At 44.6% G+C, this 18,989-nt stretch overlaps 1 protein-coding gene across 4 annotated transcripts in view; it reads left to right on the forward strand.

Annotated features, from left to right (window-relative positions):
• The window catches only part of ABL2 (ABL proto-oncogene 2, non-receptor tyrosine kinase), an 85,159-nt gene that overhangs the window by 37,002 nt on the left and 29,168 nt on the right, over positions 1 to 18,989 (forward strand). Inside the window, exon 1 of one of the 4 annotated variants that reach the window (XM_065408869.1) lies at positions 15,460 to 15,568. The exons of the other annotated variants lie outside the window; for them this stretch is intronic. Coding sequence (XP_065264941.1) covers positions 15,460 to 15,568 — 109 coding nt within the window. Of the gene's footprint in view, positions 1 to 15,459; positions 15,569 to 18,989 lie in introns of those variants that run through there. 4 annotated transcript variants of the gene reach the window in all.

Here is an 18,989-nt window from a genome sequence, read left to right on the forward strand (position 1 = left end):
CTGGGTCAGACCAAAGGTCCATCTAGCCCAGTATCCTGTCTTCTGTCAATGGCCAATGCCAGATGCCCCAGAGGAAATGAACAGAACAGGTAATCATCAAGTAATCCATTCCCTGTCGCCCATTCCCAGCTTCTGGCAAACAGAGAATAGGGATGCCATCCCTGCCCATCCTGGCTAATAGCCATCGATGGACCTATCCTCCATGAATTTATCTAGTTCTTTTTTGAACCCTGTTATAGTCTTGGCCTTCACAACATCCTCTGGTAAAGAGTTCCACAGACTGACTGACTGCATTGTGTGAAAAAATACTTCCTTTTGTTTGTTTTAAACCTGCTGCCTATTAACTTCATTTGGTGACCCCTAGTTCTTGTGTTTTGAGAGTGATCAAATAACACTTCCTTATTTACTTTCTCCACACCAGTCATGATTGTATAGACCTCTACTATATCCCCCCCCTTAGTTGTCTCTTTTCCAAGTTGAAAAGTCCCAATCTTATTAATCTCTCCTCATATGGAAGCCGTTCCATACCCCTAATCATTTTTGTTGCCCTTTTCTGAACCTTTTCCAGTTCTAATTATCTTTTTTGAGATGGGGCAACCACATCTGCATGCAGTATTCAAGATGTGGGCATACCATGGATTTATATAGAGGTAATATGATTTTACCTCAGACTTCATGACCACCTAATTAACTTAATAGCCACTAACAAGAGATTTTATCAAAGGCTTGCTGAAAGTCCAAATTGTCAACTGGTTCTCCTTTGTTTAGTTGACATTCTCAGAGTTCTAATAGATTAGAGAGGCATGATTTACTTTGTATAAGTGGTGCTGTCTTGTCTCTATCATATAATTATCATTCTATTTTTAATTATAGTTTCATCCAGCTTTCCTGATATTTGAAAGAAGACTAACTGATCTGTGATTCTCAGAATCACTTCTATTCAGCAATAGGTAAAACATTTACTGTCCTCGAGCATTTAAATGGCTGTGTTTTGTTAGCATTTCAGTCACTTCAAGTTCCACCTCAAGTCATAGATGTATCCAGTCCTAGTAATAATTTGTTCTTAAGTTTATCTATTTGTTCCAATACTATTACTTTTGATACTTCAATTTCTGGTAGTACCTACTGTTTATTACCTCAAAGAGTAGGTCTTAGAGTGGCGTCTTCAACATTTTTAGGGGTGAAGAGCAAATCCCAACTCATTTAATTTCTTTGTCCTTCTCCATTGACTCCCTGCTGGGCCTGGTAACAGTGTTAATATTTTAGTACATGTAACTGGCAAAGAAACAGTCCAGAGTTGGCATCTGATTAATTCTCTGTTCACCATCTTTTTTCTGTGTTCTCTGTGTAACATAGATTACTTTTAACATACACAATATCAAGCATACCTTTTTGTACCTGTTTAAGTTCTTTAGTGAAGCTTGCTGGGCTAAGAAGCTGTTTCACCTACACCTCCAAGCCAGAAAAGAAGACCTTTTTTCTGAGCTCATGTAATTTCAATGAGTGCATTGTGTCCCTAAGTGCTGGGCGCAAAGGCATGGTGAGTAAATACTGCTGCCAGCAGATTTGAAAATAACAAATGCAGTGACATAAGCCTGAAACTGAAAAGCTGTCCAAGTTGAGCTATGAATTCCCCTCTTGCAGTCTGGGTGCTATTGATACCTTGGACATTTAGCAGCTGCAGGAATCAGGCTTGTGAATGGAGTCCCTTGTCTGTAGCAACTGAGCCAATTAGAAGTGTCTTGGTTTAGCCAACAGGAAATGACACTGCAGCCAGTACCTAAATATAGTATGTACACATGCATATCTGTGATTACATACACACTTTCTTCCACTCAGAAGGTTCTCTCAGAAACTGGAGAAGCCAGAGAGACAGAGCTGGCCCAACTATAACTCTCAGCATAAAAGAAGACTGAGTTGTTTTGCTGTGAACATCAGATTCACAGCGTGAGATCTCAAGCTCTAGACATGAGAACCAGAAAAACCCTTAATGCTATTGCCTGGTCTGCTCTCATTTTTATGGAGCTGAGGGGCAGGAGTATTTACGCTTGAGCTTGTCATTTCTTGGAAAGAGAGGAAAAAATTCAGCTTATTTGCTCTTTCAACATAAATGCATCTGAAGGAGTGAGGGGCATGAAAGACTTCACATTTAAAAATATTTTTCTTGTGTTTAAACAAAAAAAGTATTATGAAATCTGTTTTGGTCAAACAAAGAAAATAGCTATAATCTTGAACAGCATGTGGCAGCTGGTGCTACACATATGAGTTTTTGGAAATTTTGTTAAAGCCAGAGTGTATTGGTGTTTCCAGTGACTGCATAGACTTGGTAGTTATTGAATATTCATTGTGGTTTGATGGAATTGAGCAGTGAGTCCTGCGCTAATGAGCATCTTGGGATTGCGTTTAAGAGTTAAACTGATGTACTGGAAATTCAGATTGTATCAGCTCACCTGGGGAACTTTGCCCTCGGAATATCCTCAGAAAGGTAAGCAGTATTGCCAAACCCTAACATTAAAAAATCATCAGTCATGCCTCAAAAAAACATGAGATTGACTTTAAAAATAGTATTTTGGTATTATTTCCTTTCTGACTTTTGAGACTTTAGCTCATGTTTTCAAGCCTTTCTCTGCAACCCTGAGGGCTAGAAACTTATCTTAAAAACACAACAAAAACAAGAAACTGAGTTTTTAATGCAGTCATGCTATTCCAGGAGTTTGGACTTTAAGAAAAATACCAAACATTATAGGAGTCATGATAAAATCATGAGTTGGAAAGAATTATTTCAAATCACTGAAATATGACTTGGAGATCAAATAGTTTGGGATATTCTCTGAGGGTGTGAATAGCTGCTACTTGACATCTGCAGAACAAACTTACTTTGCCAGGTAGCTATTCTGTTCGCATCGATGGTTCTAGCTCACTTGGGTGCATTGTTTTTCAGATATTACTTTTGCAGTAAAACTAGTCTGTCTCCTCCCCCAAAATTGTTTCTAGCTGTCATTCTACATGTTTGATATTTCTGGAAATGTGTATTGGCACACATAATCTTTTCCAGAATTGTGGAAGGTTCATTTGAGCCACTTTGAAATAGATTATACAGTTGACAACCACTTGACTTTTTGGTAGTAAGTCTCCCTAAATGACTTATACCTTGGAATTCTGTGGACGAGGATGTGTAGCTCTCACCTGCTAAAAGTGACTATTTTTAGCTTCCTCTTTCCCAAGTTCCCTGATATGCAGAATATCACTTTGAAGTTATAAGTTCTCATAATTTAATATTTGAAGATGCACCCTTGCCTAGACCTCCTTACAATTCACACTTGCTGAGAGTTAGGTCATGTCTACACTTACCAGTGATCGATGCTGCTGCGATCGATGCATTGGCGGTTGATTTAGCAGGTCTAGTGAAGACCTGCTAAATTGACTGCAGAGTGCTCTCTGGTTGACTCCAGTATTCCACCAGAACAAGAAGAGTAAGGTAAGTTGACGGGAGAGCATCTCCCGTAGCTGCAGCGTGGTGTAGACACCCAGTAAGTCGACCTAAGCTATGTCAACTTCAGTTACATTATTCACGTAGGTGGAGTAGCATAACTTAGGTTGACTTACCCTGTTAGTGTAGACAAGGCCTTAGTGGAATCTGTTCTGCTAATGGGGATGTAGCTATACTAGATTTCTCATCATAAGTGTGTACACAGTTCCTCAGCTATCTTTCAAGCCTGTGTGTGTCTTCATATTGCCTTTTACCCCAATTTATCATTGTGTCTGTAGTTTTGCTGCTGCTCGAGTGTAGTGGTAACATAGATTTGCCATTATGAATTTTCTCAGCTATCATAAAGCAGGTCATTTTTGCAAATATCCAAGATACTTTAGCTTTGTGAAACCCAAAGAGCAAGTACTGCAAGTGGGCCATGTTTGCTGCTCTCTTTCCTCCCACCCAAGAACAGCCTTCATTATTGCATATTAATAGTCATTTTTAGCTATATTTTTTACCAATAATATTGACTTTTTTTTCCTTCAATCATTCTTATGTCTCTGATAGCCCTAAAGATATCCCTCCTCTAATTTGTTATTGGGTTAAAGGTGTTGGATGGAACTCCTTGCAGAGTTTAATTGGCTTGAAGGGTAAAGTGAGTGATATGCTTTCTTCTTCGTGGGCTGATCACATGGTCTCCATAGCATTCCCAGTACACCTCCAACATGACTTTCCTACATGGTAGTGGACACACCACTATTAGATTACTGGGCTAACTCTCTAGTATTTAAGTGGAAGTCTTTTATGTCATCTTAAAATATATTTTAAAATTGAAATAAAGCCAACTTCTCTAGGTGCTTTTATTTTAACAATTCACTCCTTTCCTCTCCAGGGTGCTTCAAGGTGACTGGTGTTTTTAGGGAGAAAGATGAAGTCTCTTATACTGTAACAATAAATGAACTACCTCCACTCAGATTATAATTTAAGAATTCCTGTCCTGGAAAAGAGCAATGGGTCATCTAATCTGCAGTTGAGCCTCTAAAAATGGCAATGCCAAATGTTTCAGTGCAAGCTGCAATGTCTTCTTAATATATCTAGTTGTTCGCTAGTGAGCTATAGAGGGATTTCCTTCCTGACTTTAGCTGGTGAACAATTTAAACCCTAAAACAGAGATTCTCAAACTGTGATCAGTGGACCACCAGTGGTCCGCAAGCTCCATTCAAGTGGTCCGCGGATAGTTTCCTCTAAGGTGCGCCCCTGGGTGGCAGCACAGGAGAGAATAAAGGGGCACCCACCTAATTAGTGAAGCCACGAAGGCATTGCTCCACTAATTAGGTGCCTCGACCGTGGAGAAGACGCACACGTAAGGTGAGGTGGTGGCCTTGGGGGGAATAGGAGGTAGCTGGGAGGGTGCAGTAGGGTGAGAAGAGGGGGTGGAGGGTATTTGGGACGTCCAGGGTTGCAGCAGACAGAGAAAGAGGCGACTTTCCCCAGCTCCAGGGCTGCTGCTGACGGGGAGAGACTGCCCTCCTTCCTAGCTCTGGCTGCTGTGGTTTTGGGGGGCCCCCCCTTCCAATACCCAGCTCGGGGGCTGCAGCGGCGGGGACAGGAGAGGGAGAGACCCCCCCCTCCTTCCCAGCCCTAGCTCGCAGGCTGTCGCAGCGGGAGAGAGAGGGCACGTCCATTACATTAGAAAGGTAAGACTGCTGATGTTAAAATATGAGTTGTGTGCTTTTATTTGTCGAACAAAAAAAAGTTTTTTTTTGTTTGTTTGTTTTTTTATATAGCGCTTTTATCCAAAGCACTTTACAATAGTTAGCTAATGGTACAAACAACATTTGGAAAGCTCATTAAGTGGTCCACCGAGACCCTCAGCAGTTTTCAAGTGGTCCACGAAAAAGAAGTTTGAGAACCACTGCCCTAAAACATCCAAATTTGATGATCTGTAGGTTCTTTGTAAGAGCCTGATGTAAGTCTGGCAGATAGAATGTTGTATTTGGTTCTGGGCACTTTGAGTTCAGTAGTTGTCTGGAATTGGGGAAGAAGTAAAAAATGATGTGTGCCACAAGGATGATATGTTTCAGAAACATCGAAAGGGATGCAGGGGCAAGGTAAAGAATACATAAGTCTACAAATGTTTGGAAGGGTATTGACAGAAAGGAGAGAGAGGAATTCAGTCTAGTGCAACAGTGTACAATTAGGAGTAATGAGATGAAAAAGCTTACCTTCGCTGCCAAAAAGGTGTATTTTTTTATGTCAAGATAGCTATTGATGTAAAATCCTAGTGGAGACAAGGACCTGTAGTGTTTACCTTAGGCCTGGTCTACACTACGAGTTTTTAGGTCAAATTTAGCAGCGTTAAATCGAATTAACCCTGCACCCGTCCACACAACGAATCCATTTACTTTGACATAAAGGGTTCTTAAAATCAATTTCTGTACTCCTCCCCGACGAGGGGAGTAGTGCCGAAATCAACATTGCCATTTCGAATTAGGGTTAGTGTGGGCACAATTCGACGGTATTGGCCTCCGGGAGCTATCCTACAGTGCACCATTGTGACCGCTCTGGACAGCAATCTGAACTTGGATGCACTGGCCAGGTAGACAGGAAAAGCCCTGCGAACTTTTGAATTTCATTTCCTGTTTGCCCAGCGTGGAGAGCACAGGTGACCACGCAGAGCTCATCAGCACAGGTAAGCATGCAGTCTGAGAATCGAAAAAGAGCACCAGCATGGATCGTACAGGAGGTACTGGATCTGATTGCTGTATGGGGAGAGGATTCCGTGCTAGCAGAACTACGTTCCAAAAGATGAAATGCCAAAACATTTGAAAAAATCTCCAAGGGCATGATGGAGAGAGGCCACAATAGGGACTCATATCAGTGCCGCCTGAAAGTTAAGGAGCTCAGACAAGCCTACCAGAAAACCAAAGAAGCAAATGGAAGGTCCGGGGCAGAGCCACAGACATGCCGCTTCTATGCTGAGCTGCATGCAATTCTAGGGGGGGCCGCCACCACTACCCCACCTCTGACCGTGGATTCTGAGGAGGGGGTACTCTCAGCCGTGCCTGAGGATTTTGCGGACCGGGAAGAGGAGGAGGACGACGAGCTTACGGAGAGCACACAGCACTCCGTTCTCCCCAACAGCCAGGATCTTTTTCTCAGCCTCACTGAAGTACCCTCCCAACCCTCCCAAGGCGGTATCCCAGACAATGAAGCCATGGAAGGGACCTCTGGTGAGTGTACCTTTTGTAAATATAAAACATGGTTTAAAAGCAATAGTTTTTTAATGATTAATTTGCCCTGAGGACTTGGGATGCATTCACGGCCAGTACGGCTACTGGAAAAGTCTGTTAACGTGTCTGGGGATGGAGTGGAAATCCTCCAGGGACATCTCCATTAAGCTCTCCTGGAGGTACTCCAAAAGCCTTTCCACAAGGTTTCTGGGCAGTGCAGCCTTATTCCGTCCTCCATGGTAGGACACTTGACCACGCCATGCTAGTAGCAAGTAATCTGGTATCATTGCATGACAAAGCCTAGCAGCATATGGTCCCGATGTTTGCTGGCATTCAAGCAACATCCGTTCTTTATCTTGCTGTGTTATCCTCAGGAGAGTGATATCGTTCATGGTAACCTGGTTGAAATACGGGAATTTAATTAAGGGGACAGAGGTGTCCGTTCCTACTGGGCTGTTTGCCTGTGGCTGAAAAGAAATCCTTCCCTGCAGTTAGCCAAGCGGTGCGCGGGGGGGAGGGGGGGAGTGCATTGGCGCTGAGCTTTTCGCGTTTGGCTAGCAGGGCTCTTCCCTGATACCAGCCACGCGGTGGGGGGAGGGGTAAAGCGATCATCCCACAGAATTGGATGTGTGTGTGTGGGGGGTTTAGTTTGGTTTCTGCTGCTGCACGTTAACACTGCAGCACTCAACGGGCTTTGCTTGGTATGGGAAAGGAGGGCGCTGCTTTTATGAAGGTTGCAGAAGCCGAAAGACAATGGCTTACCATGGCCGCATGCAAGCCGAATTCTGTTGCCCGACCCTGCGTCTGTGATCTCTAACACCAAAGCCGCAGGCACTCAATATTAAGATGCAAAATGCGACCTTGTACCGAAATCACACGTGCTATGTAATGTGAATAGTGTTGTTCACCGTGAAAGAGTATAAGCATTGTTCTGTAAAATGTATCGTTTTAAATACTTCTCTCCCTTTTTTCCCTCCCGCATCTGCAAATTTTTCAAGCCTCCCTCCTCCGTCCCGAAGGCTATCTCAGATAAGGTGGTGGGAAAAAATGCACACGAGATGACATGTTCACAGAAATCCATGCAGTCGACCCGCGATGAAAGAGCTCATCTGAATGAGTGGAAGGACACGGTATCAAAGTACAGGAAAGCTGCCAATGAACGTGAGGACAGGAGGGACCAACGTGAGGACAGGAGGGATGAATGTGAAGAGAGGAGGGACGCTCGAGATGAGAGGTGGCAGCAGGAAGATCAGAGGAGGCAGGATGCAATGCTGGGGCTGCTGTGTGATCAAACGGACATGCTCCGGCATTTGGTGGAGCTTCAGGAACTGCAGCAGGGTCACAGAGTGCCGCTCCAGCCCCTGTATAACCGCTCTGTCCCCTCCCCAAGTTCCATAACCTCCTCACCCAGACGCCCAAGAACGCGGGGGGGGGGGGGGGGGGAGGCTCCGTGCACCCTGCCACTCCACCCCAGTGGACAGCCCAAGCAAAAGGCTGTCATTATTTTGAACTTTTGAAGTGGCCTTTTCCTCCCCTCCTCCCAAACCCCACCCGGCTACCTTGTCAGTTCTCTCCCTATGTTTATAATCAATTAATAAAGAATACATGATTTTTAAATGATAGTGACTTTATTTCTTTTGAAAGCAAGCTTTGATCGAAGGGGGAGGGCGGGTTGCTTACAGGGAATGAGTCAATCAAGGGGGTGGGTTTTCATCAACGAGAAACAAACAGAACTTTCACACCGTAGCCTGGCCAGTCATGAAACTGGTTTTCAACGCTTCTCTGATGCGCAACGCTTCCTGGTATGCTCTTCTAATCGCCCTGGTGTCTGGGTGCGTGTAATCAGCAGCCAGGCGATTTGCCTCAACCTCCCACCCCGCCATAAAGGTTTCCCCCTTACTCTCACAGAGATTGTGGAGCACACAGCAAGCGGCAATAACAATGGGAATATTGGTTTGGCTGAGGTCTGAGCGAGTCAGCAAAGTGCGCCTGCGACCCTTTCAACGTCCAAATGCACATTCTACCACCATTCTGCACTTGCTCAGCCTGTAGTTGAACTGCTCCTGACTACTGTCCAGGCTGCCTGTGTATGGCTTCATGAGCCATGGCATTCAGGGGTAGGCTGGGTCCCCAAGGATAACTATAGGCATGTCAATATCCCCGATGGTTATTTTCTGGTCTGGGAAGTAAATCCCTTGCTGCAGCCGTTTAAACAGATTAGTGTCCCTGAAGACGCGAGCGTCATGAACCCTTCCCGGCCATCCCCACGTTGATGTTGGTGAAACGTCCCTTGTGATCCACCAGTGCTTGCAGCACCATTGAAAAGTACCTCTTGCGGTTTATGTATTAGCTGCCCTGGTGCTCCGGTGCCAAGATAGGGATATGGGTTCCATCTATCTCCCCACCATAGTTAGGGAATCCCATTGCAGCAAAGTCATCTACTATGACCTGCACATTTCCCAGAGTCATTACCTTTGGTAGCAGCAGCTCAGTGATTGCTTTGGCTACTTGCATCACAGCAGCCCCCACAGTAGATTTGCCCACTCCAAATTGATTCCCGACTGACCGGTAGCTGTCTGGCGTTGCAAGCTTCCACAGGGCTATCGCCACTCGCTTCTCAACTGTGAGGGCTGCTCTCATCTTGGTATTCTGGCGCTTCAGGGCAGGGGAAAGCAAGTCACAAAGTTCCATGAAAGTGCCCTTACCCATGCGAAAGTTTCGCAGCCACTGGGAATCGTCCCACACCTGCAACGCTATGCGGTCCCACCAGTCTGTGCTTGTTTCCCGGGCCCAGAATCGCCGTTCCACAGCTAGAACCTGCCCCATTAACATCATGATCTCCAAAGCGCCGGGGCCCGCAGTTTGAGAGAATTCTGTGTCCATGTCCATGTTCTCATCACTCTCGTCGCCACGCTGCCGTCGCTGCCTCCTCCTCGCCTGGTTTTTCAGGTTCTGGTTCAGCATAGACTGCACGATAGTGCGTGAGGTGTTTACAATGTTCATGACTGCTGTCTTGAGCTGAGCGGGCTCCATGCTTGCCCGTGGTATGGCGTCTGCACAGTTCACCCAGGAAAAAAGGCGTGAAACGGTTGTCTGTCGTTGCTTTCACAGAGGGAGGGAGGGAGAGGGGGGCCTGACGACATGTACGCAGAACCACCCGCAACAATGTTTTTTTGCCCCATCAGGCATTGGGATCTCAACCCAGAATTCCAATGGGCGGGGGAGACTGCAGGAACTATGGGATAGCTATGGGATAGCTACCCACAGTGCAACACTCCGGAAGTCGACGCTAGCCTCGGTACATGGACGCGCACCGCCGAATTAATGTGCTTACTGTGGCCGCATGCACTCGACTTTACACAATCTGTTGCCAAAAATTGAATTCTGTAAAATCGGCGTAATCCCGTAGTGTAAACATACCCTTAGTGTGGCTGATCAAGGTTAATCCTGTATTCCCACCTGAAGTTTTCCTCAACTAGCCACACTGAGGTAAAGACTACAGGGCTTTGTCTCCACTAGGATTTTACATCAATAGCTATTCCATTTTACATGAGGACAGTCATCTTAGTGTAAAAACATCAACAAAAAACAACTTTTTTGCTTCCCCCACATCCCCAGTCTCTTCACCTCAGCATCACTCCCCTTGACCTCTTCTCCCCTTCAGCATCCTCTGTCCCTTTAGCTCAGGGGTGGGCAAACTTTTTGGCCTGAGGGCCACATTGGAGTTCTGAAACTGTATGGAGGGCTGGGTAGGGAAGGCTGTGCCTCCCCAAACAGCCTGGCCCCTGCCTCCTATCCGCCCACTTCCCACCCCCGACTGCCCCCCTCAGACCCCCCACCCATCCAACCCCCCGCCCGGCTCCTTGTCCCCTGACCGCCCCCTCCTGGGACCCCCCACCCCTAACCGCCCCCCCAGAACCCCACCCCCTATCCAACCCCCCTGTTCCCTGATTGCCCCCACCCCTTGACAGGCCTCCTGGGACTCCCATGCCTATCCAACCGCCCCCTGTCCCCTGACTGCCCTCCAGGACCCCCTGCCCCTTATCCAACCTCCCCACCCCCTCCTGGGACCCCCTGCCCCCATCCAACCACCCTGTTCCCCGTCCTCTGACTGCCTCCCAGGACCCCCCGCCCCTTATCCGACCCCCCCCTCCCCGCCCCCTCCCATGACCCCATGACCCCTATCCAACACCCCCTGTCCCTTGACTGCCCCCCAGGACCCTCTGCCCCTTATCCAATCTCCCTGCCCCCTTACCATGCCACTCAGAGCACCAGGACTGGCAGCCGTGCCGCCCAGCCAGAGCCAGCCACGCCGCCACACTGCCCGGCAGGAGCTCGCAGCCCCCCTGCCCAGAGCGCTGGCGGCACGGTAAACTGAGGCTGTGGGTGAGGGGGGACAGCAGGGGAGGGGCCGGGGGCTAGCCTCCCCGGCCAGGAGCTCAGGGGCCGGGCAGGAGGGTCCTGTGAGTTGGATGTGGGCCATGGCTGCAATTTGCCCACCTCTGCTTTAGCTGATGCCCTCGTATCTAAACCCACCACATAAATAAATAGTGGAACTGATGTGTTTGCTGCCATCACATTGTTCATTCTGCTTGTGTTTTCCACCTTTTTCTGCACCCTTTGCCTGTCTTATCTATGATGTTCCACGGGCTAACTTTGCCTTTTGTCTTCTCCATGTGTGCCTTGAAGGAAAGAGTGCAGTCTAGCATCACTTCAAGGTAGACAGGCTTCCAGAAGTGGGCAAGTGATCCCCACATTCTAGATGATGTTGAGTTGCCTATTGGCCTCACAATTCCGAAAATGGAGGAGATTCACTTTTGTTTTTCTGGGTTTGCACAAAATTGATTCTTGGTGTAATAGACTGAGCGCCCAGACAGTGCCAGTGTTAACATAGCTTCAAGCTGGGCAAGATCTTGGCTTGGGCAGCAATGCATAGTTCATCAGCATAGATAAAACTTCTTGGGCCAAGATGGATTTGTTGATCATTCACCTAGGTGTTGAAAAGTATTGGCGAGAGTACACTCCTTTATGGTTTCAGTGAATGCTAATTTAGATGCTACTGATGATAGTTTTGATGTGAACATTAACTATTTCACTTCTTAGCAAAGCATGTAAGAAAGGAGGAAGTGTTGTATTTATGAAGAGCTACACTTGTTTCCTAAAATGGGGAGTTGAAATGGATTGGAGATCTGCCAGTTAACTTGTGTAGGCCTCTAACATGGCTGAGATTTAGAGGGGCACAGTTGGTTTCATTTTCCTGAGGGGTTTCCCTCCGAAAAACTTGGGAAAAACTGGAGTATAGTTAGGGCCCTTCATTTAACAATGGCTGAAGTGTTGAATGCCTTTTTTGTTTCAATTTCCACCAAAAAAGTTAACAGTGATCGGATGACTGACATAGTGAAACATCAGTGTAAACAGGATTGGATCTGAGGCTAAAATAGAAAAAGAACAATTTAAGAATCCCTTAGACAAGTTACATGTCTTCAAGTCAGCAGGGCCTGATGAAATGCATCCTAGAATACTTAAGGAACTGGCTGAAGAGATCTCTGAGCCATTACAGCTCGTGGAGGACGAGAGGGACACTAGAGGACTGGAAAAGGGCAAATATAGTACCTATCTGTAAAAAGCGGAATAAGGACAACCTAGTGAATTATAGACCAGTCATCTTAACTTTGGTACCCGATAAGATAATGGAGCAAATAATCAATTTGTGAGCACCTAGAGGAAAATAAGGTAATAAGTAACAATCAACATGGATTTGTCATGAACAAATCGTGTCAAACCCAACTAATGTCGTTCTCTGACAGGATAGCGCTTTGTGGATGGGGGGAAGCAGTCGATATGATACATCTCAACTTTAGTAAGGCTTTTGATACTGACTCACATGAGCTGAAACAACCTAGAGAAATATAGCCTAGACGAATCTACTATAAGGTGGGTGCACAACTAGCTGGAAAAAACCCTACTCAGAGAGGAGTTATCAATGGTTCAAAATCGAGCTGGAAGAGCATATTGAGTGGGGTCCTGCAGAAATCTGTCCTGAGTCCGGTTCTTTTGAATATCTTCATAAACAATATAGATAATGGCATAGAAAATACATTTATAAAGTTTGCAGATGAGACCAAGCTGGGAGGGATTGCAAGCACTTTGGAGGATAGAATTATAAGTCAGAGTGATCATGATAAACTGGAGAAATGGTCTGAGTTAAGTAGGATGAAATTCAGTAAGGACAAATGCAAAGTACTGCACTTAGGAAGGAATAATCCATTGCACAAATACAAAATGGGAAATGACTGTCGAGGAAGGAGTACTGCAGAAAAGGATCTGAGGGTTATAGTGGATCACAAACTGAATATGAGTCAACAATGTAAAACTGGCGCGTGCGCGGCCCCCCCCCCCCCCCCAAAAAAAAAAAAAACACCACAAAACAAACCATCATTCTGGGATGTATTAGCAGGAGTGCTGTAAGCAAGACGGGAGAAGTAATTCTTCCACTGTACTTAGCACTGATAAGGCCTCAACTGGAATACTGTGTCCAATTCTGGGCACCACACTTTGGGGAAAGATGTGGACAAATTGGAGGAAGTCCAGAGGAGAGCAACAAAAGTGATTAAAGGTCTAGAAAACATGATCTACAAGGAAAGATGGGGGGGGGAAATGGGTTTATTTAGTCTGGAGAAGAGAAGGCTGAGGAGGGACATAAGACTTCAGGTACGTAAAAGGTTGTTATGAAGAGCAGGGTGACAAATTGTTCTCCTTAACCACTGAGGACAGGACAAGATGTAATGGGCTTAAATTGTAGCAAGGGAGATTTATGTTAGACATCAGGAAAAATGTCCGAACTGTCAGGGTAGTTAAGCACTGGAACAAATTACCTAGGGAGTTTGTGGAATCTCCATCTTTGGAGGTTTTTAAGAGCAGGTTAGACACACACCTGTCAGGGATGGTCTAGATAATATTTAATCCTGCCTTGAGTGTATGGGACTGGACTAGAAGACGTCACAAGGTCCCTTTCAGTCCTATGATTCTATGATTATTGATATTTACTGATTTCCCCTTAGCCCTTCAATCCAGAAAGTTAAATAAAAATCACAGGCCCATCCACTTCTTTTGCACAGTGGGGAGGGAGCAAGACAGTCAGGGAGCCAGATTCTGGCAACTAAGACTGCCCAACTGCTGCAAGAAGTGGAAGGCTGCACCCCATCAGCAATGACTTCCCATGGCAGACAGAGCCCCCTCCTGACCTCAGCCCTTTTAACGCAGGAGTGGACGGGGCCACTCTGAAGGACTTGGATCAGGAAGGGACTCTGTTTGGCAGGGGAAGTGGACAGGGCTCTATGGGGTGGTCTCAGCTGCCAGGAATAGGCCCCTGGCCCAACTTGTTACCCTGCTGCGCAGCTACAGCAACCCCCAACCTGCAGTTACCCTTCTCTGCAAGCAGGAGCTGAAGGCACAGAGCCCCAGGGAACAGAGCCCTGTCCTTTTCCCCTGCTGGACTGAGCCTGCACAGGGGAAGCAGGCAGGGCTGCGCTAAAGGGCCAGCAGGGTCAGGAGGGGGCTCTGTCTAACAACGGTTCCAGTGCTCAGTGGCTGCAGCTTTCCACTCCCCTCCTGACTGGCCTTTTAGCATGGCCCCATCCGCTTTCTCTGAACAGTGGCGGAGAGAGATGGGAAGGAGTTGTGTCCTGGCAGCTGAGACCAGCGAGCTGCTGCAGGGAGCGGAAGACTTCCTCGGCTGCCAGATGGTTATTACACTTCCACGCCCACTGCCCTTTGTTTTTGATTTTTACCAATTTTCTCCCATTTTTAAATTTTTTTAAATAAAAACCCACCAGTTCCTGGGAAATTTAAAACAAAAACTGAAAAGGAAGGGCCTTAAGTATAGTAAGTTTCAACTCCTTCCCCCAGCCGGTTAGTTTCTCTTTTGCTGCTGTTAAATCCTTACAAACATCAAAAGGAATGCAGAGAAACCCTTATCAAAATTACAGGAATTTCAAAAATTCCTTTTTAAAGGCAGCTCAATAAACTGGTTTGTTTATTTAAATTAGTCAATTTAAAAATAATCAGTTTGACAGTGGTCCTTTGAAATAACATAAGTGATCTGACTTGGATATTCATAAACAAAAAATGTAGGTTTACTGTGCTGTTTATACTTTTAGTCTTTTTAAAAGGTATGAGTTAGGACCAGAATGTCAACATCAGCACATTTTTATCACTGATTATCAGTTCTCTAGCTTTTGTACATCTTACTCACTCTTTTAATGTTTCTTTAATGTAGTTACTTGTCATTTCCTGTAAATAAAATAGCATATGAGCAGTTGCATGTGGTGTGGAAAATGATTCAAGCTGGGTGGCCCCCTTAAACTGATGACATGGTAGATCATTTGGATGAAAGCTAGCAGTTTCCTTGGAGAAAGCATGATTCTTATGGTCTTAATTTGCTAAACCTAATGGAACAAAGACTAACTTGCTTGATGCCAGAGATGTTTCAACTTGGAATCCATTCTCCACCTTCTCCTCACACTGTCCACAGCGCACTGGGAAGCTCCACCCTTACTATACTTCTAGCAATAGTAGCTAGATAGAGCATAAAATGTATTTTCTCAGTGACGACTCCTCTTGCTCCTGGAGTGAAGCTTTTCCTATTGGTTCCCAGCCATGTGAGTAATAATCACATGGAATGACTTGTGCTGGGAGTGGAATTCTAAGACTGCTTGTGTCTAGCAGTTCCTTTTGCTTGCTGTTGAGCACAGTATGATCCTGGGAACGGTTCTACTACAGTCCAGCAGTTATGGCAAAGAGGAGAACCTGCTTTGCTGTCTCTGCAATGAAGCCTCTGATTCTGGTTTATCTGATTTCACAGGTATGGTGCATGGAAATGTTGCACAGCACCCCTTCATGCCTATGTTGCTAGGTACACTGAATAGAGGACTTGAAAGGAAACAAAAGTCTCTTTCTTCCTTGTAGTACAAGATCAGCTATAGGAAGCCTGAGGATTTCTGTTTTTGTAAAGTTTTTTTAGAGGATCATTAAAACTTGTCATATTGAACAGTTATACAGATTTTATTTCAGAGGAGGAGAGAACTTTAGTGTTTGATATGATTCTAAAATGTCAGGTTTAGGACTTTCTTTTAACTTTCTGTTCAGTCTTGTGCCGGACGAGAAGTAACAGTAGCATGGGGAAAAAGTACCTTGCAAATTGGCTGAACGGGAAAGTGAGTGTGCCAGGAAGGGAGTAAATTCTGTAGTGGGAACAAAGAACAGGAAGAGGAAAGGGATGGATGAGACACAACCTTTTTCCTTGATCAAAAATGATGTAATTAGTGTGTAAGAGAAGTGATTTTCTAGATTGTAAATCTTCACTCTGGGGGAGATTAATGCAGTAGTACCATAACAATTATTTTATGATGCAGCTTAAAATTAAAAGGATCTAGAGTTTAAAAACTAGAGGTTTCTAGTTTGGTGCCCTACCATGGATCTAAATGTAGGGCTTATGAAGTATTCACTCTACGGGGTTATTATACATAAACGTCATTGTTTCCTTGATGAGTTAGACAATCAACATACGTAAATATAGCTTTTTCCATCTAGCAATTTTTTTCTTTTTTCCTGCCCCTTATTCCTCCCGAAAATAAGGCTCCTATGTGCCTAAATCACTTTTGAAAATGGGGTTAAGTCTCATAAGTCCCTCAGGTGCTTTTGAATATTTTACCCCTAACGTCACTGACTGTTGAGAGTTACTCTTCAAATGTCAAACCATTTACTTTAGTTTTGCTTTTTTTGGTATGTAATACTTCTCTTATGAACATGCACAGACCTCCTAAGCATTCAAAAGGAAGTAGTGGTAGTCCCACATCTGCTTTGAATTCCTATTGGCGACTCAGTGTAGTACCACAAATGGTTTAATGTGGGTAGTGTTGCTCAAGGCTATGGAATCAGCAGCAGGTGGCATACCTACTGCCGCCTTTGGTCTGGGCTTTCCCTCTGGTTAAAGTATCCTCTGCTGAGCTGCATGTGGGCAGGCTAGAAGATCTTGACTGGTTGTGGTGCTTGATTCAGCAGCATTACTAACTGAATTGATATTCTGCTCCTGCTATGAAGTTAACAACTAGATTCATAGTAACTGATTATACATCTGCTATAGCCGTACCTTAAGTATGGGCTGGGTGCTCATTGCATTAGCTACCATGGCTTGAATTGAAATACTTGTATTTTTTATCTAAAACTATATTTGATTGTAAAAGAAAACTGTGTGTGTACTTTTTTAAAATCTCTGACTTTAAAGCAAATGCATAATTGAAACCAGGAAGACATTTGCATCCTGGTTAATGTAAATTTGAGGCCAAAAGTACAAATGTCTTTAAAGAGAGTAAAAAGAACAGGAGTACTTGTGGCACCTTAGAGACTAACAAATTTGTTAGTCTCTAAGGTGCCACAAGTACTCCTGTTCTTTTAACTTTAACAGACTAACACAGCTGCTACTCTGAAACCTTTAAAGAGAGTGCAAGCTCTCGTCACACACTTGCAGCATTTCTGCTCCTTTAAGGGAGGAGGACAGTCTGGTTTCTAAAGTAGAGAGCGCTGGGAGTCAGGAGACTTCCTTTGTCTCAGGCTTGGTGTGTGACCTTGCCCAAGGCACTGAAAGACTTGGAATGGCTTTGATGGAAGGCACTACAAAAGTGTAAAGAATGTATTATTTAATTACTATTTATTTTTGCTCCATAAAGACAGCTGCTTCTAGGAATTGGTGCTCCTATCTGTTGCCACTAAAACAGTTCAGTGCTAATTATTTGACATGTGTATATACATGCCCAGCTAGAAGAAGCTGTGCTGGGATACGGGCACTTGTGCTATAATTTATCCACTGGGATTTTCTCATGTTGTCTTGTGATACCAGTGTAGTACTTTAGTATTATCTAAAACCAATTGGTATTGATAAGATGACAGCAATCCATGTACAAAAACTGTTGCGCATACCTGCAGTAAAACATTAGGAATGAAAATATCACTAGCTTAATACCTAGCTGCAGGTTTATTTGTTGCTAGTTGAGCTTATAACTTTGAGCCCGATGAGCTCTGCTGGTGCATGTGATAACTTTTTGGTTAGGCCTGGAATGTAGGTTACTCACCATACACAAGATCAGCAGGTTATGCTGGCAAATCACATAACTTCTGTGAGACCTCAAATATAGATCTAGTTACTCCAGACACAAGTTTACAGTCCCCCCGAGAAGCACGTTTGTGATTTCATGATAGTTATAAACTCTGCCAGCATAACCAACAGAGTATGTAACTATTCATGAGTGCTGCTAAGAAAAACGTTTGATAAATTAACAATCGCAACCTGTTCTGTCATGTTTGTTACAGTAGCATGAAAATGTAGGGGGAGGGAGAGAAGGAGAGTAAAGTGGAAAAATGGAATGGATATTGCAGGAAAATCCCTAAGTTTTGGTTTCCTGGCACTGAGTCTTGGCCTCCTCTGAATCCATGCCAAATGTTTGCCTGCTGCTTGGACCAAGCCCAGGTCCGCCCTTCCCTGTTTGTTTCTCACTGGCTTCCCCTTGTCCCCATCCTGTATCACATTTAAGCTCTCTGTCCCTTTTCAAGGCTCTGTGCAGACTAGCTTCTGCTTTTGGGTGTGTCTCACTCTTTTTGCTGCCTCATTCTTCCCATGTTACTCAGTTAACTGGCTCCTTCATGTCTTATTCCATCCTATCTCTGAATTCCTAACACACTAATTTAAAAAGAAAAAATCGAAATTGTTGCATTAAATGCTAGTGTAGTCCCAAGCTTGTCTCTGGGAATATTTGTATCATTTTAAGCTTCATAAAGCGGTTGATCTTCATGGAGACATGCCATTTGATGTCAGTATTAATTAATGTTTCTGGCCACTCTTTCCAGTTCAGCTTCCCTAAAGAGGAGGGGGAAAATGTGTAAAATGATCATATGAAACATTTATTTCTCATCAATCTTCCCCTCACTTCATCTTTAGAAACTTGTATGTTCCTTTCTCTTGTGGAAAAACTTTCAAAAGGTAGGGATGAGTTTGAAGAAGGGCTGATGAAATTCAGTTTCAACACAAGTTACTATATATTTTCATATTTGTTTATAACAACCTCAATATCCTCTGGTCACACAGGCTGTTTTTCTGATGCCTGGATTGATATACAACATCCATTCTTGAAAAATCCATACTTCCTGTTCTATGCAGTGCTCACAAAGTTGCAGCAACAGCAACACTGTTGTGTGTGAGTTGGATTTTGACATTCACAGCTGTTGTACAT

The sequence above is a fragment of the Emys orbicularis genome, chromosome 8, assembly GCF_028017835.1.
Source record: "Emys orbicularis isolate rEmyOrb1 chromosome 8, rEmyOrb1.hap1, whole genome shotgun sequence".
Lineage (NCBI taxonomy): Eukaryota > Metazoa > Chordata > Testudines > Emydidae > Emys > Emys orbicularis.